The sequence below is a fragment of the Vipera berus genome (genome assembly GCF_964194415.1).
Source record: "Vipera berus genome assembly, chromosome: 2".
Lineage (NCBI taxonomy): Eukaryota > Metazoa > Chordata > Lepidosauria > Squamata > Viperidae > Vipera > Vipera berus.
In genome coordinates this window covers 222,877,664-222,902,979 of record NC_138203.1, presented here as the reverse complement: position 1 = coordinate 222,902,979, position 25,316 = coordinate 222,877,664, and the positions used below count along the sequence as shown (strand labels likewise).

Genomic DNA, 25,316 nt, shown 5'->3' with positions numbered 1-25,316 from the left:
TGCGTGGGAAAGAGCCAGGATTCACCTGACTTCAATCTGGCAGCTAGAGAGAGAGGCTGGAAGGGGAAGGCGCCGGAGGAGGCTGCCCGCTGGGATTCCCTGGAGTAGGCTCGCTCCGGCCTTGGGGCTGCTTGAATGCCCATCGGTTCAACTCCATCGGCACGCTTCCCTGACTCTTGACCGCCCTGGCTTCTTGCGAGAGGGGCAACCGGCGGTGGCGGGGAGGGGTGGCTGAGGGAGTCTGCCCTGGCCCAGGGCTGGAAAAAGAGCCCCGGGGATGGGATGCTGCAGAGAAGCTGGAACCGCTCTGCTTGACTGGAGCCCGTCTGTATTTTTCTCTTTCTACAGGAATGCCAGGCAGAAGAATACACTTCAGTTTTCCTCTGTTGTTGTTTATTTCAAGTGGGCTTTTATTCTGCCTTTCTGCCCAGAGGAACAGGGTGGGGTTTGTGTGTGTGTGTGTGTGTGTGTGTGTTTTTTTGCCATTACTTGTACTAGTGCTACTCCATGTTAGTACATATTGATAGTCTGTACTGCCTGTGGATTCTTATGTGATTTCCTGCCGGAATTTCATGTTTAAATCACCGCCTTAAAAAAAAGACTGTCTTGTTAAACTGCCTACAACTTGCTTAAGAGCGCGCACACACACACACATATATACAAACACACTGGTGGCTTGTTATTTTCATGATTTTGTTTTCATATCATAGTTTTCATACAAGCTTTTTTTAAAACAACAACAGCAACAACAACCACCAGATATTCACATTTAAAAAGGGAAACTCACTTTTTCCCTGAAGTTTCTAGCATTTATTTCAAAAGGAACTCAGGTGAAAATTGGATAAAACCCAACCCAAAATTGCACAGTGCCTGCCATGTGCAGAAAATAGCAGTAGACGATGAGTGTATGATGCATTGTTGTGGGGGAAGGAATAAATAGAATAACACAGGTGAAATGTCTGTTAACGCACACCCTGTGTACTAGTTACTTTGTTTTAATTTATGCAGTTGTACCAACCACAGAACAAAGTGGCAGAATTGGGGAAGGCTGCACAGGTTTCATTGCTTCACTTTGGCTGCATCTCTCCCCCCCTCCCCCCCATTCTTTTAGAAGCCAGTATGTAGTCCAGAGTGTCACAGGGCAGGTTTGTCATTTTGTTAGTAAAGATTTTAGTGCACCTTGTTCTTTAATTTCATTTTTGTCTGGGCTGCCCTAGATATCCAATATCACTTTCTTCCAATATATCACTGTTAGTTTTCAGATACTAAGGGAGTTTTGATCAAAAAGGAGGTGCTCAGTCAAATGTCCAGTAAGTCCTGCATGAAAAATGGGAACACGCAAGTGAAAATAGGTTAGTTCTAGAAAGGCCTAGCCTGAACTTCTACCTGCCTTTTCAGTTGGAAAAATCCACAGTTGTCCATAATGCTGAAGTCACAATTCCCTCAAAAGAAATAGACCATATGTATCAGAAGGGCACTTTCAAACCATTAGTGCTAATTGCATGAACCTTCAGCCCCATGGGATAACTCTTCTCTCTCAGAAAATGCAATAGTCATGATGATAAATCAGCTTTAGTCACTCTATCTCTACTCGAGAACTACAAATCAGCTCAAGAACTTACATTAGCACAAGAGGCTGGGTTGCTGGCTAGACTTCCTGAAACAGAACTCCCATCCCCTTATTTGTTTTTGGAAATGTATTGTTTCTGGAAATGACGAAAGCAGAGTCAAATTCTATTGCAGGCTAACTGTAAGTTACATTTCTCTACCTCATCCTTTGTTTATTGGCCACAATCTTTCCTATGTAGGATGGTTACTTGGTCATTTAATATCCGAGATGCTTCTTTAAAGCCAGACTACCTGTTGGCACCAAATCAGTGTCTTGCAGGTGCATTTGGTTTTTGTTGGTTGGTTTGTTATTAAAGTGTGAGTAGCAAGGAGGGTGGGGGTGGAGGGCAGTAGGGAAAAGTATAGTCAAAACTGTAGTACAGCAAAGTTTCTATCCTCCATAAGTCCCAACAACTACCTGCCCCCCTCCCCCCCCCCGTGGCACCTGGCCCCCAGCTTCTAGATCAGGGGTGTCAAACTCAATTTCATTGAGGGCCACATCAGCATTGCGGTTGCCCTCAGGAGGGCCAGGTGGGTGTGGCCTGGGTGGGCGTGGCCTACTGGGTGGGTGTGGCCAGCTCTACATCATTCGCATCAAGGATGCCTATGGGGGCCTGGGCAGGAGTGGGACAGATCTGAGGGTCTCTGGCAGAAGGAGGGTCTCTGGGCCAGGGCCAAGGCAGCGGGGGCCATTCCCTCATTGTTTCCAGGATGGCTTCGCGGGCCACATGAAACCACTTCGCGGGCCGGATCTGGCCCCTGGGCCTTGTGTTTGACATGTCTGTTCTAGATGAAAGTTCCCATTGGTTCTCTAGGTCTACTTGTAGCTAGAACAGAAAGAGCCATTCTTGGTCTCCTTGAAAGGAGGAATTGTTAGATGGCTTGGCTTATCCGTTATAAAATGCTGAGGTGCTTCCAAGTACACAAATACAGAATTTGTGCTGGAAATTTGTGCTACCATTTGATTCTGACTCTATTAAATAATGTTGTACTTAAAAATGGATTTCCCCAACTTCATTTGTCTCCTTTTATTAATAAAACACAAACTTTATTTCAAATTAACTGTGCAGATGATCGTCCTTCTCCCCTGTAGCAATATTTGTTTTGGTTAGGGGTGCGTGAACAAATGCATGTGTGAGAAAGAATGAGAGACGGACTTGAACTGCTGTAATTCCTATCTTTTTCTTCTTAGATTTTTTTAAAGCATGATCACTTTGTCTTTCATGTTAGCCACAGCTAGCACTGTAAACCACTTCTATTTGCAAAATCACAATAGATACAGGCTGATTCAGTTTTCAGAGAACGTTAGGATTAACAAATAGAAACCTATTTTGAAATATATGATGGCACAGTGTCTTTAGAAACTATATTCTCTAAGTTTGCTTAGTGTTTGATTTAGATACTTGTGCTTTTACAAAAGAGTGAAACAGGAATAAAAGTATGAATTAATCAGACAGAAATGTCAGTTTCATGACTGACATTTCATGACTTGCCAATTCAGCAAGACCAGAAGAAGGAAAAAGTTTTCTTCACTGTACCTTAAAAGCTTCTCCTCTGTGCACTTAGAATTCTACAGATAGGATTTACAAGTTGTGCCCCACCTGATTTCTGACAATGGGTTAAATGGGAAAACCCCCTTCCCCAAGAGGCACATTCTCCTAATTCCAGATCAAACAAGTCTGGGGACTTCTGCTTTAAACAATAACTCATTTTTGAATGTCATGTCACAAATTCCCTCCGTGAAAAGAAGATATATCTCTGCCCCTTCTTGTTTCTCATCTGGCCGGTTAATGTCTCTGCCAGAGGATTCTGGGCCTAATGCCAGATTCTTCCAGCAAACTTCTACAACTTAAGTGAGCTGGCACATGCAATATTAAGAGCACAAGTCCAGAGCAGGAAATCTCCTGAGGACTTTGCTAAGCTCCGTGTTCACTGAATGGTCTGATCTGATGCTAAGCTGTTCTTTCCGCTTTATCCTCCTATTTGGAGAATGAAAACAGTCATCAAGCCAACTGCTTACAAAGGTGCAACTTAAGAAAAACTGAAAGATTGGCTAATTATATTGATAGGAAAAATACAGTAGAGCACAGCAATTTGGATATGAAGTGCATACAATACCAGTGAGGCAGGGGAAAAAAGTCAACTAGGAACTAGGTAACTGCTAGACATGTTAAGCTCGAGATGTTGCTAGTGAATGTCAGGTCTGCCTGTGACAGAGCTAGACTTGTCTAACCATGGATGAGAAGACAGATCTTACATGTATTACTGATCTCAGGTTGGAGGAAGAAGAGGTGATCCCTCTCCTAGAGATCTTCCCAGTTGGGTTTCATGTTTTGCTCTCCATTGGTGGGATAGGAGAGATGGTGTAGCAATTACATATCAAGAGACCTTAGCAGTTGCAAGGATCACTGATTCACAGATATCCGTATGTGGAATCTTGTCTGGTTATGCACATGTAAGTATTGCTGTTATCCCAGCTGCACAGCAGTATTCCTCTTGATCTTGTTATAAAGAGGTTTGTAGATTTGTCCAGATTCTTAGTACTGGGTGTTCAACCACCTTTCCCTGGGATCAGGGAACCCAAGAGTTCCTGTCTACCATGACAACCATGCATTTGTCCCAGGTAATCACTGACCTGACTCATATAGCTGGTCATATTTTAAATCTGGTATTCACCTTAGAGCATATTTGTGATGATCTGGTTCCTTCAGTCCATCGTAATGGACTGAATACTTCCTCCTGACAATGAAGACACTAAACACTAAATTCTGAAAAATGTCACCTGGATACCTAGTGGATCCAGCAAGTTTCTAAACTGATTGAGTTTGGGAAATTTCTAAGCAGACTGGAGGGCGATTCTGTTCAGCACCTTCCTTGTTGACCACTGGAACAGAGAAACACTTAACAGGATCACCCCTGAACAGCTTTTCCTTGCCCTCCAAATCCTGTGAAGGTCTTTTGTGTACCAAGGAACTTGAGGAAATAAAAAGTGAACAGATTATGGTGGAAATTTATAGAATGTAAATGCAACCAGAATGAGTAAAAGCCAAGGGATGAACAATAAAGGCAATAAAGGTGACAAAATTCAATTGCTTCTCCATCTTTACTGTATCTAAAGAGTACTGGCCACTGTCCTTTAGGGAGAGGTGAGCCAGTAGATAAATGTAATTTGTGTTTCCCTAGCTGAGTTGGAGTTCTGACTTTTAGTTGGAAACCAGATCAACATATCTACTGTACAGACAATAGATAAAGTCTTATGGTGCTATCTTGGAAGCTTTTGAATCTACGTATAGGAACCAGCCTCTTTGATCTTATCTCTGCCCCTTAGAAATTTGGAGTGCCACCTTACATTGCTGATTAAAATGACCAGGAGAGGACTGAGAGTTGGATTTGAGCTGTAGTCAACAACAGTTTGAGGCAGGAGAGATGCCAGAGGTCCTTAAAAAAGGCATTGGTGTACCAATTCCTTGGATGCAACAAAACTGCACAGTTATCAACCTATCTCTAATGTTTTTTTAATGAAGGCTATTAAGAAAGCGGAGCTGCATTTGTACAGGGCTCTGGAGGATATAAATTATCTGGACCTTTGCATTCAGACTGGGGCATGTGATACCAACCACATTATTTGCTCTCATGGATGATCTATGTATCTGAAGGTTCAGTTGTCCTTTTTTGCTTTATGTGTTTATTTTGTTAGTTATATTCTGTTCATTACCCAGTGTCACCTTGGCAAAATAGCCATTTAAATTGAATTAAATAAACATATTTCAGCAGACCCCTTCATGGATTACTGCCTTGTCGTGGCGAAGGGGCTTGTGTAAATTCAATGAAGCTATGAGCTATGCCGTGCAGGGCCACCCAAGATGGACAGGTCATAGCAGAGAGTTCTGACAAAACGTGATCCACTGGAGAAGGAAATGGAAACCCACTCCAGTATCTTTGCCATGAAAACCCCATGGACAGTACCAAAGGCAAAACGATATGACGCTGGAAGATGAGCCCCTCAAGTTGGAAGGCATCCAATATGCTACTGGGGAAGAGCAGAGGGCTAGTATCATGGGGGATTGGAATGCTAAAGTAGGAAGCCAAAAGATAACCAGAATAACAGGCAAGTTTGGCCTTGGAGTACAAAATGAAGCAGGGCACAGGCTGATAGAATTTTGTCAAGAGAATACGATGGTCATAGCAAACACTCTTTTCCAACAACCCAAGAGACGGCAATACACATGGACATCACCAGATGGTCAACACAGAAATCAGATTGACTATATGCTCTGCAGCCAAATATGGAGAAGCTCTATACAGTCAGTAAAAACAAGACCAGGAGCTGACTGTGGCTCAGACCATGAACTTCTCATTGCAAAGTTTAGGCTTAAACTGAAGAAAGTAGGGAAAAGCACTAGGCCACTCAGGTATGAATTAAATCATATCCCTGTTGAATATACAGTAGAGGTGACAAATAGATTTAAGGAATTAGATCTGATAGACAGAGTGCCTGAAGAACTATGGACAGAGGTTCGCAACATTGTAGAACAGGTAGCAACCAAAACCATCCCAAAGAAAAAGAAATGCAAGAAAGCAAAATGGCTGTCTGAGGAAGCTTTGCAAATAGCTGAGGAAAGGAGGGAAGCAAAAGGCAAAGGAGAAAAAGAAATATACGCCCAATTGAATGCAGAATTCCAGAGAATAGCTAGAAGAGATAAGAATGCCTTCTTAAATGAACAGTGCAAAGAAATAGAATAAAACAATAGAATAGGGAGGACCAGAGATCTTTTCAAGAAAATTGGACAGATGAAGGGAATGTTTAATGCAAAAATGGCCATGATAAAGGACCAAAATGGCAGGGACCTAACAGAGGCAGAAGAGATTAAGAAGAGGTGGCAAAATTACACAGAAGAACTATACAAGAATGAGCTTAACGTCCCTGATAATCACAATGAGGTGGTCACTGACCTTGAGCCAGACATCCTAGAATGTGAAGTGAAGTGGGCCTTAGAAAAGCTGAGCAACAACAAAGCTAGTGGAGGTGACAGTATTCCAGCTGAGCTATTCAAAATCTTAAAAGACGATGCAGTAAAAGTGCTACACTCAATTTGCCAGAAAATTTGGAAAATTCAACAGTGGCCACAGGATTGGAAAAGATCAGTTTACATTCCAATTCCAAAGAAAGGCAGTGCCAAAGAATGTTCAAACTATCGCACCATTGCACTCATTTCTCATGCTAGTAAAGTCATGCTTAAAATCCTACAAGCTAGACTCCAGCAGTATGTGGACCGAGAACTACCAGAAGTACAGGCAGGATTTCGAAGAGGCAGAGGAACTAGAGATCAAATTGCCAACATACTCTGGATCATGGAGAAAGCTAGAGAGTTCCAGAAAAACATCTACTTCTGCTTCATTGACTATGCTAAAGGCTTTGATTGTGTGGATCATAACAAACTGTGGCAAGTTCTTAAAGATATGGGCGTACCAGACCATCTTATTTGTCTCTTGAGAAACCTATATGCGGGCCAAGAAGCAACAGTGAGAACTGGACATGGAACCACTGATTGGTTCAAAATTGGGAAAGGAGTCCGGCAAGGCTGTATATTGTCGCCCTGCCTATTTAACTTATATGCAAAGCACATCATGAGAAAGGCAGGGCTAGATGAATCAAAAGTTGGAATTAAGATTGCCGGAAGAAATATCAACAACCTAAGATATGCAGATGATACCATTCTAATGGCAGAAAGTGAAGAAGAACTAAAGAGCCTCTTGTTGCGGGCGAAGAAGGAGAGTGCAAAATTTGGGTTGAAACTTAACATTAAGAAAACCAAGATCATGGCATCCGGCCCTCTCAATTCCTGGTAAATAGATGGGGAAGAAATGGAGGTAGTGATAGATTTTATTTTCCTGGGCTCCAAGATCACTGCAGATGGGGACTGTAGTCAAGAAATTAAAAGATGCTTGCTCCTAGGGAGGAAAGCCATGGCAAATCTAGACAGCACACTAAAAAGCAGAGACATCACCCTGTCAACAAAAGTGCGTATAGTCAAGGCTATGGTCTTCCCAGTTGCAATGTATGGCAGTGAAAGTTGGACCATAAAAAAGGCTGAGCGCCAAAGAATTGAGGCCTTTGAACTGTTGTGCTGGAGAAGACTCCTGCGAGTCCCTTGGACTGCAAGGCGATCAAACTGGTCAGTCCTAGAGGAGATCAACCCTGACTGCTCTTTAGAAGGCCAGATCCTGAAGCTAAAACTCAAATACTTTGGCCACCTAATGAGAAGGAAGGACTCACTGGAGAAGAGCCTAATGCTGGGAAAGATCGAGGGCAATAGAAGAAGGGGACGACAGAGAATGAGGTGGCTGGATGGAGTCACTGAAGCAGTAGCAGTGAGCTTAAATGGACTCCAGAAGATGGTAGAGGACAGGAAGGCCTGGGGGAACGTTGTCCATAGGGTCGCGATGGGTCAGACATGACTTCGCAGCTAACAACAACAACAATTTCAGCAGATTTCAATAATGTCAACCACAACATCCTTCTGGACTACTTGTGTGAGTTGGAGGTGTAATCTTATGGTGGTTTTACTTCTATCTAAACAGATAGATCCAGTGAGAAGAGGTGAGGTTGGACACATGGAAATTTCACTGCAGAATTTTTTTTTCTTCCCTATTCTATGTAAAACTGCTAGGAGAGGATGTCTGCCCGTATGGTGTGAAGTTATCATTATGAAGATGATACCTAGCAGGGCTTTTTTTCTCATAGAACGCCCAGAACAGAATTCCAGCATCTTTTTTGGATGGAACCTTGTAGGGTAGACAAAGTGGGTTGTATGACATGTGTGAGTTCCGGCACCTTTTTCTTTTACAAAAAAAGCACTGATACCTAGTAATAATCTGAATTCCGTGCCTATTGGGAGATGGATTAGAAATCAATATTCAAATCTGGTAGTTATCAGGATATGAATGGGGAAAAAGACTAAGACATAGACCAAGCAAAGTGGAGCGGCTGTTGATTCAGAATAACTGACTACCATCTATGTCTTGATGGCGGTTTTTCTCTTCTGGAAAGAACAGCTTCACAGTCTGAGTTCTTCCTAAATGTATGGTTCCCAACCTGAAGAACAGGAGAGATAATGTCTTGTAGGGCCTTTTTGGTTGGTGTGTCTGCCGTTTCCTGGCCTGGAACAGGATGTACTGAAGATGTTCACTCATATCCTTAATATATAAATCCAAATAATAATAATAATAATAAATCCACTATATAAATCCAAATAATAATAATAATAATAATAATAATAATAATAATAATAATAATAATAATAATAATAATAATAATAATAATAATATAGCTCAATTAGATTACTGTACAATAATTGATGTTATAGGCCACCTGAAGCCTGGTTGATTTTGGCTGGTACAAAAATTTCATAAATTAATAAGAAATTAATAAAACCAGAAAGCAAATCTTAAATTATTTTTTTCATAGCATCTCTAGAATGCATTGCTGTGTCTATATCTAGAAGTACTCTAGAGGTACAGCTGCATTATCAAAGGCTAATTAAAGAGTTACTATAATTTTGAAGTTGATAGAAACCAATGTTTTTTAATTACCATTTTCTTTCTAAATAGTTTAATGGAGAAGAGGATAATGGATACCTTTCAGCAGTACAAATCTCTCCATCTGACTTTTTTCATACATTGGCCATACTTGCCCTCCACTTAGTATCATTTCCCTAAAAATAGAATAGAATAGAGCTGGAAGGGACCTTAGAGGTCTTCTAGCCCAGCCCCTTGCTCGAGCAGGAGAACCTGAAGTAAAGTTAAAGTTACATTTGAGCTACATGTAATGCCTGGACTTGTTTGTATAGCTTCCTAAGGTATTGAATTTACATAGTGAGCTACTGAAAAGCTGTTGGGCATCTTTCCCAGTTGAGTGACAGGAAGGACATAATATCATTTCTATAATCAGCCACTGTTTATCTCATCATCTAAACTCGCCATGTCATGTAATGTGTCACAACGTGTTGCAACTTTTTTTGAATTGCCGGAGCTGGGGTGGGTGCGGCCTCCATATGATGCAACCGGCCCATGGGCTGGCAGTTTGACACCCCCGATCTAAACCTATCAGATGTAATGAGGTTTCATTAAAAAAAATATCTCATGCTAAATTGTCTAGTAGGCTCTGAAAGAAATGTCCTGAGTAAGTCTAAGTACTTTTTTCCATCAACCACCAGGTGTGCATCTCCATTGTTACCCCATGGAAATGATGGATGTAGAGCTTAGAGAATTCCAGTTTTTTCTGTCTTACCTTGTTTAACTTTTCAGTCTCTTTAAAGAGATTGGTTAGTATTAGATCCATTATTAGTAGTTTAGATTCTAGATATTGTAAAAGCAAGAGGAATAGGTCTTCCTACTTGTCCTCTCTATAAAACATGAGAAATTGGTTCTTTATATTATGTCTTCATTTCCTTTCCTGTTCATTCTGCTGTTTTTTTCTGATCTTCCTGTTAAGTCTCCCCTTAGTCATCTTCCCATTTCCATCTCTCCTAATTGCTCTTTTTCTTCTGGAGCAATATTTTTTTTCTTTTCTCCTTTCATTGCTTATCCCATTTTACCCAACAGCACTCACAACCCTTGGAAGAGAATGCAGTTGGTGCTATTGTTATTCACTGGTTGAGGGCTGCATGAATGAGTATATCCAACAGTGAGACCAATATAAAGTTGACCTAAGAAGACTGTCCAGATGGGATGACAAAAAGTGTCCAGAGCTCTGGGCTCTTGTCTCAACCTCAATAGGTAAAGGTAAAGGTAAAGGTTCCCCCGCACATGCGTGCTAGTCGTTTCCGACTCTAAGGGCCGGTGCTCATCTCCGTTTCAAAGCCGAAGAGCCAGCATTTGTCCAAGGACGTCTCTGTGGTCATGTGGCCGGCATGACTAGGCGCCAAAGGCGCATGGAACGCTGTTACCTTCCCACCGTAGTGGTCCCTATTTTTCTACTTGCATTTTTACGTGCTTTCGAACTGCTAGGTTGGCAGAAGCTGGGACGAGTAACAGGCGCTCACTCTGTTACGCGGCACTCGGGATTCGACCCGCCAAACTGCTGACCTTCTGATCAACAAGCTCAGCGTCCTAACCCACTGAGCCACCGCGTCCCTCTCAACCTCAATACATCTGTTTAATTATAAGATATTAAGGAGACATCTGGATTCCCAGCTTCAAACTACTTCCCCTGTATAAACCTGGGATGTAAGCAAAGAATGAGTCCAGTAGAAGGCCCTCTCTGGTGAAGGTACAACTTATCCTCTGAGTTTGCCACCCAAGAAGGAGGCTGGAAAATTTTGTAAAATTTAAATCTAAGCTTTGCGTTCCTTTTTGTTTTGCAATAACCAGGATCACTTGTAAGTTGTGAGACTAATGTTGCCTTCAAAGAGTGCTACAATTTTCCAGCTCCCTAATGTACTTTTGAAGATCAGGTTCTGATAAAATCTACTATTTTTTTTTCTTTTACTATTCTCTTAGTGGATGTATGTAATTGTTCCACTTTGGGCTGATTGATTTAAGTAGTGCTTTAAACAAAATCAGCATATCAGCTATGTCCTACTACTGTGTTTTTACTTGTACAGTATATCCAGACTGAGTAGATAGAGGATTTATAAAGGATTTATATCAGGTTAAAAGAGCAAACACATGCAGGGGGAAAAGTTCATGGACCAGCTTCTGGCACTTCAAATAAAAGAATGGCTTCACAGTGAATGGAATATTATTTGGACATATATTTTGAGCATCTTCTCAGAAGCATAGTTATGACTGGCATTTTGCATTTTAATGTGTTCCTGTCAATTTCATGTGCTGTAGTGTCTAGTTGGCAGGATGCTGTATGTTGGCTTCCATGGTGTACTCTAAATTAGAGATCCACCTAGTTCATAAAAGAATATAACTTGAAGTGTAAGAGAAGTAAATATAAAAGAACTTGAATTAACAAATGAAATGGAGAAAAAATAAATATGTTGAGTGTATGTGAAACTAAGAAAGGGGTGGCCCATAATTTGAAATGAAAATAAAGTGATCCCTTGGAATGGAATTAGTACTGTACATGCAATGAAATGAGGGTGTACAGTAGTATGATTATAAATGAATGTTCTTAACATATATCAGGAAGTATTAATGGTATCTAATTAATTTGAGTGTGTACAAATTTAGGAATCTGTAATGAATTTATCATTGCACGTTACATCCAATGAATGATAATAACAGCAGAACTATTAATGGGGAGAAGAAATATATTATTATTTTGGATGAATGGATTCTAATGGTGGAGAGGAATTATCCTGTTTGGTGACATGAATGGATAGGAGGGAATAAGATGAGAAATAAGTGTTGGAGACCCAAGAATGAATCAGAATGGTGATTGGTAAATATTTCCTTTGATAACTATGTTTACAGTATTTCAGGTACATATTTTAAGCTTAAGTCTATTCATACATATTTACGTGTTGATTGACTATGTGCCAACAACTTATTGTTGAATCTTAGCAACCACATAGAGAAATAGGAATGCTTTTTTTTTAACTGATTTGATAGTTTATGAGGAAAAATTGAGGTAGCTAGTGAAGGATAAGGGTGATTGACCTGCATGAAAGAAATATCCAAAGATAATTTGGTCACATAGAGAGGATAAATGCAAATCAAATTGCAAAGCCAACAACATGAAAGCAAAATGAATAACTTGAGGGGAAAGAGAAGGTTGAGAATGTTGTGTTGGGTGGAATTTATCTCAGAAAGAAATAAGAGCAAAGCACAAAAAGTGATATTTGAATCAGCCAATGGACCTGGTAGAAACTAGGGTATTTTGCAAGAACAGACTGTGTTTTCCTTTTCTCTCAGGCTTTAATGGCATTACATGAGGCTTGTAAGAGAAAAACGTAAGAGAAAAAAGATGGAGTAGCTTACACAATAGTTATCTACAGCAAACGTCGCAAGACGTATTGGAACTGTTTTGCCATTGCTGGCAATGGGGTGGGCGTGGCTTCTGGATGACACATCCGGCCCCTGATATAGTATCAGTTTATATAATTTGGCTTGTTTGTTTGCTTGTTTGATTTATTGGATTTTGAGGCTACCTGACTCCCAAAAGACTATGGATAAATGAGAGAAATAACATTCAGAGATTTTGACAGGGCTTCCACAAATACCCTAATCCCAGGCCCGGCAACAGAACCAGGTCTGGAAGAACATAAAGAGAGAAGACCATAGGTCATGACCAAAGCTCCTGAGATCCACCAGGTTTTACTTCATTTACAAAATATGAAATCCAGCTTAAAATCACTTTACAATTGAGATGCTACTTGTTTTTGTGCTTTTGTCTTTAGTATGAATTCTGGCTTAGAAATATCTTGCTGAAAGAAACCTAAGTCCATACTATCTGTTGTTCTTTGCAAGAACCTTGGCCACAAGTAATCCACTCAAAATGTATCTGTGTGTTCATTCACATCGATTTAAACAATGCCCAACTCTAGGTGACTCTGGCAGTTTATATAATAAAGAGCTAGAATAGAGAAACGTGTGGAGGAAAAACTGAACATGGATGGCTGAATAGGTACACGGATGACTTGCTACTGTAAAATAAGATAAGATACCTTTATTGTCATTTTTATGTGCGTGTGAACACACTGGCACACATTAAAAACAAAATTTTGATGCCCACTCTCAAAAGAATGTACGTGTGCATGCGTGTGTGTGTGTATATATATATATATATATATATATATATATATATATATATATATATATATATATATATATATATATATATATATATATATATACACACACACACACACACACACACACACACACACACTGTGTTTCCCCCAAAATACGACCCAGTCTTATATTTGTTTTGCCTTCAAAAGAGGCACTGGGTCTTTTGGGGGGAGGGGGTCTCTTGCCTTAGGACACCACAGCCAGGTCTCCCACACCCCGACACCTATCGCGCCGCTGCCTTACTTCTTCAGCAGCCATTTGCTGCCACTTGCCGTTGGACGCAATGTGGTGCACTGTGCCATTGCCGGTCTAAGGAGTGGGGGGTGAAGCTGCCCCACATGCTCCACACCCACTTACCTTACCAGTAGGATCACCACAGCCAGGCCTCCCACACCCCGACACTTGTCAATGGTTCTTCGGGCCATTCCCGTTGCTTGCGGCAGGACACCACATGGTGCTTTGAGCCATTTCTGCTGCTTGCAAGCAGCAGGAATGGCCTGAAGCACCATGTGGCATCCTGCCACAAACGATGGCAATGGCCCAAAGAGCTACTCGGCTTCTTGCCATGAGCAACAGCAATGGCCCGAAGCGCTGTGCAACCTCCTGCTGCGAGTGGTGGCACTGGCATGACAAGCCACATGGCTTGACAAGTGTTGGGGCAATGGGAGACCTGGCTGCGGCAGTCCTGCCAGTAAGGTAAGCGAGTGTGTGGCATGTGGGGCAGCTTCACCCCCCCCCACCACACTCACCCCCAAATTAAGGCTTACTCTTATCACGTTTCCCCGAAAGTAAGGCCTACCCAAAAAATAAGCCCTAGCTTGATTTTTGGGTTTGGGCCTAATATAAGCCCTAACCCAAAAATAAGCCTTAGTTTTGGGACGAGGCATACACCTAAAAATGAAGCTAGGGTGGGGGTGGGGGGGTGGAGTTGCCCCACGTGTCCCGCAACTACTTACCTTGCATCAAGGCCTTTCCTCGCTGGCCCACTTCTTCTGTGGTGTCTTCTGCAGCCAGGCCTGCATTTCTCAGTCACAGGCTTTTCCGGAAGGCCACTGCAGCCGAGAACCAAGCTATGGATTCAATCCATAGCTCGGTTCTGCAAGACCTCTGCAGCCGAGGACCGAGCTATGGATTGAGCTACGGATTGAATCTATAGCTCGGTACTGCATAGGCTGCATAGGCCTTCCGGAAAGGCCTGACTGCAAAATGCAGTCTGGAATGCAGCTGAAGAATGAAGCTGCTCCTTTGGTCCCACAAGAAGTGGACCAGCTGAGCGAGGCTGTTGGTGCTGGAGGTGAGTAAGACATCCCCCAAAAATAAGACCTGGTGCCTCTTTTGGAGGCAAAAATAATAAGACCCAGTCTTATTTTCGGGGAAACACAGTACTGCTAAGGTGAGAGGAAATGCAAACAAACAGGTGATTAGCATCTGTTGTCTAATTTATTAGGGATGTGAGCTGTTACTAAAATTTATGTGGATTTAGTAGTTGGTGGAAACTGAGCCAAAGACTTTGCTACTGTTAAAAACTACATCATGCATTACGATTACTTTTAAAAAAAAAGAGAGGTCTAGACATTAATGGATAATGCATTTGGCTGAGAAATCTTTTATCTACAGGGGAACAGTGCGTTCAACAGAAGTCACCAATGATCGAGGACTGTAATCACTGAATGTCTGCTCTGTGACCTATGTAGAGTGAGGTTAATGTGATTGCTCAATTCCAGATGGAATTGGCCCAAACAAATAGGGAAAGAGGAGCTTGTGATATCAGGGTAGGAATGGAAAGCAGCATCCAGATTTCTTCACAGTTTTGTACCAGGGACCATAGCCTCTGGGGTTTGGGATTCAGAACTTTGTCTCCATACTCTTTCAGAGGCCATGAATACTAAATATAAACATGTGGACATTATAAAAAACAAAAATTCCAAATGGATTGGAATCTCAACAGAGAAATACTAATGAGAAAACAACACAATTGCAGCAGCAAAGTGAAACACCCTGCCCCCCCCACCCTTCATAAATAGCATAGGAAGCAGTTTTGAACATTAAAGAACATTAGTTTTCTCCGTTCACCGATATTACAGAGCAAATTAAATTAGCCCGGGGAAAATCTCTGGCAGCAGCAGCAATTAGCAAACATGCAGACTCCTTCTAGTGCTGCTTTACATGAAAAGAAAAAGAAGGCTTTCAGTGCACTCTCACTGTCATGCCCTCATTTCCAAACCCCTTACTCAACCCCAAGGGTGTTCCTGACCCTTGACCCCCGACCCAGGGACAGAGGTTGATGGTACTTTTTATAGCACTCTGCTGGAGGACTGAGGGCCTCTGGGCTGCTCTCAAGTCCAATAAAAGGATGGCTTGCTGGAAAGGTCTATATTCAAAATGTTGAGTGCTTCTGATGATCCAGGAGTCTTTGGTGTCTGTCAGGGAAAACCAGTTTGTAATGGGCGATTACAATTCAAGAGCCGGGGATTTATTTTAAAAGGAGTGATGTCCGATAATTGATAATTGAGCAGTGCAATGCTTGTGCCAAATTGATAGTGTCTTCTGTCATCCTTGCAGGACTGCACACCACTCAAGAACATCATGCTTGGCCGGAGTGCTAGAATGGACTTCAACACGACTGAGGTTCTGTCAGTCTCTGTGTCATCAAACGTTCTTGTTGCTGCTGCTCTTCTTCCCAGATAGGCTGGCTGCTCTTCCTCTTCCTGCTCATAACTTGAAACCAGCCCTGCCTCCAATTGTAAAAGACAAACCTTTCCTAGTGACTTGGAATGCACCAACGGCTCGCTGTGCAGCTGTCTACGATGTCCCTCTCCGTTTGGACTCCTACGGCATCCTGGTGAATTCCCAGGAAGCCTTTGTGGGTGGGAACATTACCATCTTCTACTATGATCAACTAGGCTTATATCCATATTATGTGAACACAACAGTGCCACCCACTGCTGTTCATGGTGGCTGCCCTCAAAACGTCAGCTTGAAAGACCACCTGGAGAAGATGAGAAAGGACGTTGCTATGGCCATGCCCTCACACTCTTTTGCAGGTCTCGCTGTGATTGACTGGGAGAACTGGAGGCCTCAGTGGATTCGGAACTGGGATAAAAAAAATATCTACCGGGACATGTCCCTCCTCCTGGTCAAGCAAAGAAACCCCCATTTATCTGATTATGAAGCTGAGCTGGAGGCCAAATGGGAATTTGAGGCAGCTGCCCAGAATTTTATGACAGATACTCTCCGCTTAGCTCAATCTCTGCGACCCAACGGCTGGTGGGGCTACTACCTCTTTCCCGACTGTTATAACTATGATTACTTGGATGATTTTGAGGGCTTCACAGGGCACTGTCCCCCAGTGGAAGTGCAACGCAATAATGAGCTATCTTGGCTCTGGGAGAACAGCAGGGCCCTCTACCCGTCCATCTACATGGAAGAGATGCTGAGAAGTTCCCTGCAAGGGAAGAAGTTTGTGCGGGCCAAAGTGGGTGAAGCCTTGAGAGTGGCTGAGTTGCCCTCCACTCAACACTCCCTCCCTGTTTTTGTGTATGCCAGGCCATTCTATACCTATACCCTGAAGGAGCTGAGCCAGGTGAGATTCTTTCACTGCTTTACCTCTGCTTCCCCATGGACTTGAGTTCTGAGCCCAGCGCAATTCTTGGGCATCAAGAATTCTGTGCCGGTTTTGGAAGTGTCTGATAATTAAACTGGACTGTGAATGTCATCTTGTAGGGCAAAAAGAAACTAATTTGATTCCCAAGTTCCAGACTTCATTTGTGAATGGGAGAAGAGCTGTCCCACTAGGTTTCTCAGCTAGAGATGCCAAAGTGTCTCCAAATGGGAATCACCTGAGAGATGAAAAGGATGGTGTGAGTGAGCCATTTCACTTGGATTAAAACGTACTCTGTACTTAAAATGGATGTATTTTAAAATGATCGTGTAACCCTCTTCCTCTTGAATGGGCAGGATGCACATAATTGCTTCCAGCCCTCCTTTAAAATATATATATATATATATATATATATATATATTTTTCCTCTAGTCGTAAGATCACAACTTAACCTCGGCCGTAAAACCTGAGCAACCTGGAGCTAATGCAGAGCCTGTAATACCTGCACTCACGTTTTACATCGTGCTATTGGCCATGCTCACTATTTTAAAAACATTCTTCTGCTGATACAGAAAAATTTTCAGTTATCTTGGGAACAGTTCTGTATTTGTTCATTGTGTGGTGTTATGTATCACATTGCCTTTCGTAGCAATGTGCAGTTCAGCCTTTGGAAGGGGGTTGCATTTGTGCAGGGCTGAAGGAAGATTGTTGGTAGCTCTAGTAAATGAGGCCTTTACTCCCAGGCGGTGGTATTGCAGTCCCCTTCCCAAAGAGCAGCAACACCCCTTCCTGGCTGGTGGAGCTTTTCCTTCCCTTCAAGCTGAACTGGGGCAAGGTGCTCTTTCTAAGTGAAAGCAGCTTCGCTCTTCTCGTCTGGCTTCTTTGATGCCTCTCCGTCTCCTTGATAGTTTTTGAGTCAAGGCACCGCATTGTATCAAATTGCTCCTTTGATCTAACTTAAGGGAGCTCTGCGAAGCCAAGAAGGGCTTTGTTGCCTGGCTCTCCTTAAAAAAAAGAGAAAGAAATATCAGAAGAGGAACATTTTAAAAAACTGGATGTACCTTTTAACTCAAGTGGGATGGCAGTCCGATTGTGGATGCTCAAATGGTAAGTAGATGGGTGGTTAGATAGAGGGGAAGCACTTAAAGAATGTCACAGCCCCACGTGTGCCAAGGATTGTAGCAGAAACCTTCTGTAAACTGGGAGATTGGCATGCTGGAAGTGATCCATGGGGGCCTCTTGTTGAAAGTAGACCAGGAAGAGCCGGCAGAGGAGACGAAGCTCCAGTTATTGGGGAGGAATGGAGTAAAAGAAAGGGACCTTTGTGGTTCCCCCACCCCCCCCCCATCTAGATGGATTGACAGAAGAGGAAATGCCTTGCTTAAGATTGTTGTCATAGATTCATGTGAAAAAGAATCACAGTAGGATGATTTCACCGTGCTAGAAATAACCCTTCTTCAACTCTTGCTTCAACACGGCAAAGCCTTGATTTCATGCATACCTTCATTGAGAGAATCACAAGTAAAGAAACATACAATTGGGAGGGTTTGGCTAGTCTAAAGAAAAGAAGAAATAGAGGAGACATGATAGCAGTATTCCAGTATTTGAGGGGCTGCCACAAGGAGGAGGGGGTCACGTTATTCTCCAAAAGCACCAGAGGGCAGGACAAGAAACAATGGCTGGAAACTGACCAAAGATAGAAGAATCCTGGAATTAAGGAGAAACTTCCTGACAGTGAGGACAATCAACAAAGTGGAACTGCTTGCCTCCAGAAATCGTGGGTGCTCCATCACTGGCGACTTTTAAGAAGAGGCTAGACCACAGGTCTGCAACCCGCGGCTCCGGAGCCGCATGCAGCTCTTTCAGCTGTCTCCTGCGGCTCCCAGTACTCTGCCATGTGCAGTCCAAAAAAAAAAAGTGGAACTAAAAAAGTTCAATCAATCAATTCAAATATGCAGGGTAGGTGCATATCTCGCCTTAGCTCCACTCTTCAGTCAAACCCTGTTCTGCGCATGTGCGCATGTATGCGCATGCGCACACATTTTTTGCGGCTCCCAGTTTTTCCTTTTGTGAGGGAACCGGTTCCGAGTGGCTCTTTCACTGTTTCAGGTTGCTGACCCCTGGGCTAGACAGTCACTTGTCTGAGATGGCATGGGTTCTCCTGCTTGAACAGGGGGCTGGACTAGAAGACCTCCAAGGTCCCTTCCAGCTCTTTTTAACATGGTTTTAATTACTGTTTATATCGGGCATAATATTTAATTGTTTTTTAACTTTTGTACTTCGTTTTTAATATTTATTGCCCTGTACACCGCCCTGAGTCCTTCGGGAGAAGGGCGGTATAAAAATTTAATAAATATATAAATATAAATATATATTCTATTGCATTCTATTTAGGCCAAGTTCAGTGCAGGAGTCAAAATTAAAGCATCTTTGACTGATCCCTGCCCAGTCTCTGATTTAATATAATCCCATGAAGTGATAATGACTTCATTGCTTGTAGTGTTAGGATATCCCCCCACCAAGCATTTATTGAAGCAGAACATGCTTTCTTACAACTTGCATCCATTTTTTGTGTCCTGTACACTGGAACAAGAATTTTAACACAGAGATGTTATTCCTCATGGAAGAGGTTACCGAATAAGATCAACTAAAAAAAACAGACAGAAAAACAGTTTTTAAAATGTACAGTGTATCATGGAATCATCAGTATCAAGTATCATAATTTGTAAATGGTTACACTTGGGGAAAAAATCTGATCACAGAAATGTCTCAACCTCTCCCTTGTTTATTATTTCTTTTTTCACATTTCTGAACCACCCATTTTCCTCAGAGAGGAGCTCTTGACAGCATACAATGAAATGTTAAAATGTAGAAACAGCATGTAAAAATTTAAAATTTAGAAGGGGGCAAGGATGCTTAAACCCTGCTAATGTCTTTGCGATGGTTTCTCTTGCTGTTCTAGACAGACCTGGTGTACACCATAGGGCAGGCTGCAGCCATGGGTGCTCATGGTCTTGTGCTCTGGGGAGATGCAGAATATTCTCGGAACCGGGTAACGTAGTTCCATAATCCTCCATCTTCTTTTCTTATTCTTTCTTTTTGTATTCATTTTTGCTTAGTACTTGCCACAGTGTTGGGGCACAAAGGATAGACCTGAGGCTGTATCTCTTGTTATCTAATAGATTAGTTTTTAGATCAGTTTGCATACAATGCAGTTTATTTCTGCAATAAATAAAGGGATCATCGGAGATTTAAAATCCAGTGTTAATGAGAAATAGAAAGAAAAATCAATATTTTTGACCTGTATCTAGAGATAGGCAAGGTATCACATTTCAGATGTGGCTGAATTACGTCTTCCAGCAGCCCCTAACAGCCTGGCCAATGTTGCAAGTATCTGGTAATTGTAGTTCAGCAACATTTTGGAGTAATCCTTCGCTTTGAAGTGACATCCTGCATCTGGGCTATACTATTTCAAGAGTTCAAGTGGCAAGTCTTGCATCATTAGTAGCTATTCTGCAACAAATTGAACATTCATCATAGATAGAAGGGTACTGTAGGGAATAATTATGGTCTGTTCTTCTGTTTCTTGACAAAGAAGTATGGAAGATCTGTTTTATCTAGAGAGGTATTCCATTATATGAGCTCTGCCAACTGTTTGAAAAGGTAAAGCCAAGACCCATTGTTCGCCTTGATGAGAATGCCGTCGGGGGGGGGGGGGGCAGGCTTGCCTTGAATTTGGCCTTTAAAAGAAGATTGACATGTTAGGCTGACTATCTCTTGTAACAGGTTACATATTGTATTAGTGCAGTTTTTAGTACATTAATGCATGAATAAAACAACAACACAACAGAAACAATATTCTCTCTGAGGCATTTTAGTTGAATAACGAGGGAAGACTGGCAATTTCCCTAAACTGCTCAGAATCACTTAAGTGAGATGGGCAGCGCAGAAACGTAATCAATAAAAATAAAAATCTTGTTTCCATGTAGTCTGTAAGTGGATCCTGATCTTAGCTGGGACTTTCTAAAATTGTAATCCTATGGATTTCCTTGATCTGTAGCCCAAGAAAGGCATTCCAGGAATCCCCTGACTTTTTTAGATGATTTACCCCAAGATTAGAGAACTAGTCCTACCTCAGAGAGAAGAAAATCAGACACTGAAAAGACTTTCTCCTTAGGCCCTTGGCAGAATGCTGTACGTCTAAAAGGGATTCAGCCTCAGCCAAGCAGATTTTTCTCAGCATTTATATCAATTAATTGCTGTGCTTCTTAATGTATACCTTCCCCTCTCTTACAGAGCAATTGCTTAAAGGTTCACAAGTATCTGACAAGCACTTTAGGCCCATATATTGTCAACGTGACTCGGGCCACTGAGCTCTGCAGCCGTCATATCTGCAATAATCATGGCCGCTGCATTCGTCGGAGAATGGACTCTGATGCTTATTTACACCTCGGTCCTAATCCTGCGGATGGCATCTCCACTCCTGAGTTGGCAAACAGGACTTTAAGCCAACAGCAAAAGGTCAAGATGGAACAGGAGTTCGCCTGTCATTGCTACAAGGGGTGGAGTGGCAAAAGGTGCCTTTTCAAGGGGCACAGTGTGCGACTGTGGGCAGACAGCTGGTGCATTTACGGCACAGTTTTGTCTGTACTTTGGATAAGGTATTTATGAGCCACTTGGACTAGTTGTTATAAATATGAATATTGTGAAGCCAATGCTGTAAAGTGAATCCTGTATCTTTCCGTGTGACAGAGAAGAAAGGTACAGGCATGGTGTTGGGTGATAGAGGCATTATCGAGTTGCTGTAACTCTCCCTGACTTCCCAGGATGTCCTTCTCTTGTGGTGTTTCACTAAGAAAGTTGGCATGTATGGATTTGTCCTAGTACCGTTCACTATCTATGCAGGACTTCCAATACACCAGGGATGGGCTGCTTGGGCTCTCCAGAGGTTGCTCACATATCTCTCTCAGCCAGCAATGAAAGATTGCTGAAGCCAAAGCTTAGCACTTGGGGAAGAGCACAGATTTTCTACCTGGGAGTGTCTTGGGGTGATTTCAAAAAAAGTCAAGATGGTGGTTACAACTGCATGATCACAAGAACCATTTTGATATTTTTTTTTTACTTCTCCAGCAGACACTTTGTTCTACCCCAGCAATACACAAATAAGTTTCTTTTTATTTTCTAAACTTCTCACCAGCATACAGGCATCCTTAATATTTGAGGTGCACGTTTTTCTAAACTGTGACAAAGACAGTAATTTCCTATTACCTTTTGTTAAATCAAAACTAATCTAAGCACATTATTTATATGCAGAGCAAACCTTTCCTACTTGAACCAACTAGGTGTCCTCCAAAACGTGATTGGTGCTGTTTAATTGAAATATGTATGTAGGTAAATATGTGTACTTGTCAGGCTACCTCTCTTATCAAGGGATGGGGGAGAGAAAACTTAATTTTTTAAATTAAATATTTTTCATGTGACCCTCAGTGCCTTAATGCTTCATTCTTTTATAATGCTATATACTGGAAGCCAGAAATATCTTTCATCTTGATCAGCCATGAAGATTTTTGATTTATATGAGTTGACTCTCATGACCATTTGTCTTGTCACCTGAAAACCCTCAAATGTTTAATTTCTTCCTCCTGTCTTTGTCCTGTATACTGAGGGTGTTGCTACATCCCTGCCATTGGTCTAAAGCAGAGTTGTCAAACTCAATTTCATTGACAGCCACATCAGCATTATGGTTGCCCTCAAAGGGTCAATTGCTGTCCCCTTCTCTCCCTCAGGCTTTGCCCCCCAGAAGCCTCTCCTATCCTATCCCCTTCTCTCCCACAGGCTTCCCCCACCGACATCTCTCCTCTCCTCCCCATCGTCTTTTCTCCCCCCTCATTCCTCCTCCTCACCCCAGCAAACTCTCTCTTTTTTATATCCTCTCCTCTCCTCTCCCATGCATTCACTCACTGCCTGGCTGGCCTTTTCATGCAGTGCTCATCAACTGGAGCTGCATGCGGTGATTCTGGGGTCCCCACCAAGCCCCAGCAGCTCCAGCTGGCTCTTCCCCCAAAGATTGCATGCAGCTGCCAGCCATCCCCAAGGCCGCTGAAAGCCCCAATCAGCTGGAGCTGTGCACGCCGATCCTGGGGCCTCAACAGAGCCTGAGCAACACCGCAGCTCCAGCTGAATCTCCCCCAGGCATCTCTGCATGGCCACACTTCTCCTACTAGTCTGTTTGCGGGCCAGATCTAAACACATCATGGGCTGGATCTGGCCCTCGGGCCTTGAGTTTGACATGTCTGCTCTAAAGGCATTGCAATACTTTGGACCAGGCACTCTCATTCAGCTCAACCTACATCACACGATAATCTAAAATTTGAAATTGGAGAGAGAAGGTTGACGTGCTGCATCTAGAGGAAAAATTGGCTGGAAAACTCTTTCATTGACAAGAAGAAATTCAGCAGGTGCAGCCTTCACCTTTAACAGCATCCTTGCACAGGGAAAAGCAGGATTTGTTTCCAATCAGCTTGACACATATGTGGGTCCTCAAGGAATAGGTTGCAGCTTTAAAAGCAACCCAGTGTCGCTCTAAGGACCACATTCAGATGATACAGACAAATGCAGATAGAGTGGCTTTGCAGGGTGAATGTGTCCAATGAGAAATTCAATGCACATTCAGACTGCAGAGTTTGGATCATGTCGGAGCCTTGAAATGTGCAATCCATAATGCAGTTACCCTGGCCTGTACCAATGAATAAGTCAAAGCATGATTTCACCAACATAACAGAGGGGAGGGCTGCTCACTCTCTGCTACTGCTCCATGTGATCAAGGCAATATTTATGTGCAAGGCCTTTATGCAAGGAGGCTTTTGCAGGTAACCAAGGCCCTCCGTTGCATACCAGACAATTTCTGCAACCTGGTAGAACGTAACTGCCTCCCTTTGCCTCTTGTAAAGGTGATGGGATTAATGCTTACACATTCCTGCTAAGATGGGAATCATTAAGACAGCATTTAACTCTGGTTGACAAACATTTCTTTTTCTCTGGGGTTGGTGTTTGTTTCTTTGCTCTGACTTCCTTCTCACACATTCCTGATGGAAAAGTTGTATTTGTGTTAGCAAGCTAGTTATGGCAGCCTCAAGGGATTAGTTATGGCAGCACAGTGGCCTTCACCTAGATGTTTTGGTGTTGATTCATACTTTATATATCCTATATAACTACTGTCATACATACCAGCATTTGCAATCTAAACACAATAAAGTGTATTCTTGTTGTAGCTGGTTTGTTCTTTGAACTTGCTGTTTGGCTTCCCGTTTCATCACCAGGATAGGCAACATCATCAGTGGAACTTGGGTTGAAGCATCTTTATTCAACAGCAAGCTCGGAGAACAAACAACCACCTTCTGCCACCCAAGCTACAAATATTTTCTATCATCTCTAAAGCATATTGGATAGGAATGGATTTCTAACCCAAGTTAGAATTGTATCTCCCCTCCTCCTTCGTATACAACCACCTGGAGGCAGATGCCATGACAAACATTACTAAAGTACAAAATATAAGTTAACAAGGAAATGAAAAAAGTGCAGAAAAGCATACATTTGTTCATATAGGGTGGAGTACAGTAATACTGTTTTTAATCAGAGACAGATTGGGGGGGGGGTGTATCCATAGAAGAAAACAAACCACTGGCTGCAAATTCTTGGTTATCAGATGCACCCATGCTCACATGCTGGGATGACTGTAACAGCCTGAACTGAGCCCTTGTGTGCAATGCTGCAGAAATGGAATTAGCTTAATGCTAATCTGGTGTCCACAGAACATGAACCGAAGTACAGTATTAGCAAAGAAGTAGAGTTGCAGTTGTGCCATGGGAGCACAATGCTACTTATTGCACAGTGCGCAGGCTGTAGGGATTCTGAAATGAGCAGCTTGTACATGTATTAGAATTGATTCCAACCTCTTCTCTTGGAGAATAGCAGCTCTTGGCTTACTATTAAGCCTGGATGTTAAATAAAGGTGGATTGTTTATTAGCAGATCATGTTTATCTAGGCTCATCATCTGATGGCAGAGATGCCTACTGAGTAAGCTCCTTAGTAGCACCTTTGTGTGAGGATCTATGCAATGTATTAAGTACTTAACTTCAATCCTGGGCAAGGGAATTATGCCACGTGGCCTACTAATTTGGAGGTATAATACTCAGCTTTAGCTATGGCACAATAACATTCCTTTGCTTTTAAATTACAAATTGACCAACTTATTATGAAATGCATAGTGCCTACCTACCACACAGAAGTTCTAGCTTTAATATACAGTTCCACAGTGAAAAAACTCAGGCTATGTCCATCAAGTACATTTGGAATATTCTT

The 25,316-nt window shown here is 42.3% G+C and overlaps 1 protein-coding gene across 1 annotated transcript in view; it reads left to right on the top strand.

Annotated features, from left to right (window-relative positions):
- Positions 1-21,781, top strand: part of LOC308662907 (hyaluronidase-4-like) — a gene marked incomplete at its 5' end in the record, with an annotated part of 35,977 nt that extends 14,196 nt beyond the window's left edge. The window contains 3 exons of the mRNA XM_081319051.1: positions 15,916-16,936; positions 19,917-20,006; positions 21,251-21,781. Of these exons, the coding sequence (XP_081175177.1) occupies positions 15,916-16,936; positions 19,917-20,006; positions 21,251-21,625 (1,486 nt within the window). The 3' untranslated portion in view covers positions 21,626-21,781. The remainder of the gene's footprint in view (positions 1-15,915; positions 16,937-19,916; positions 20,007-21,250) is intronic.
- Between the last annotated feature and the right edge of the window lie 3,535 nt (positions 21,782-25,316).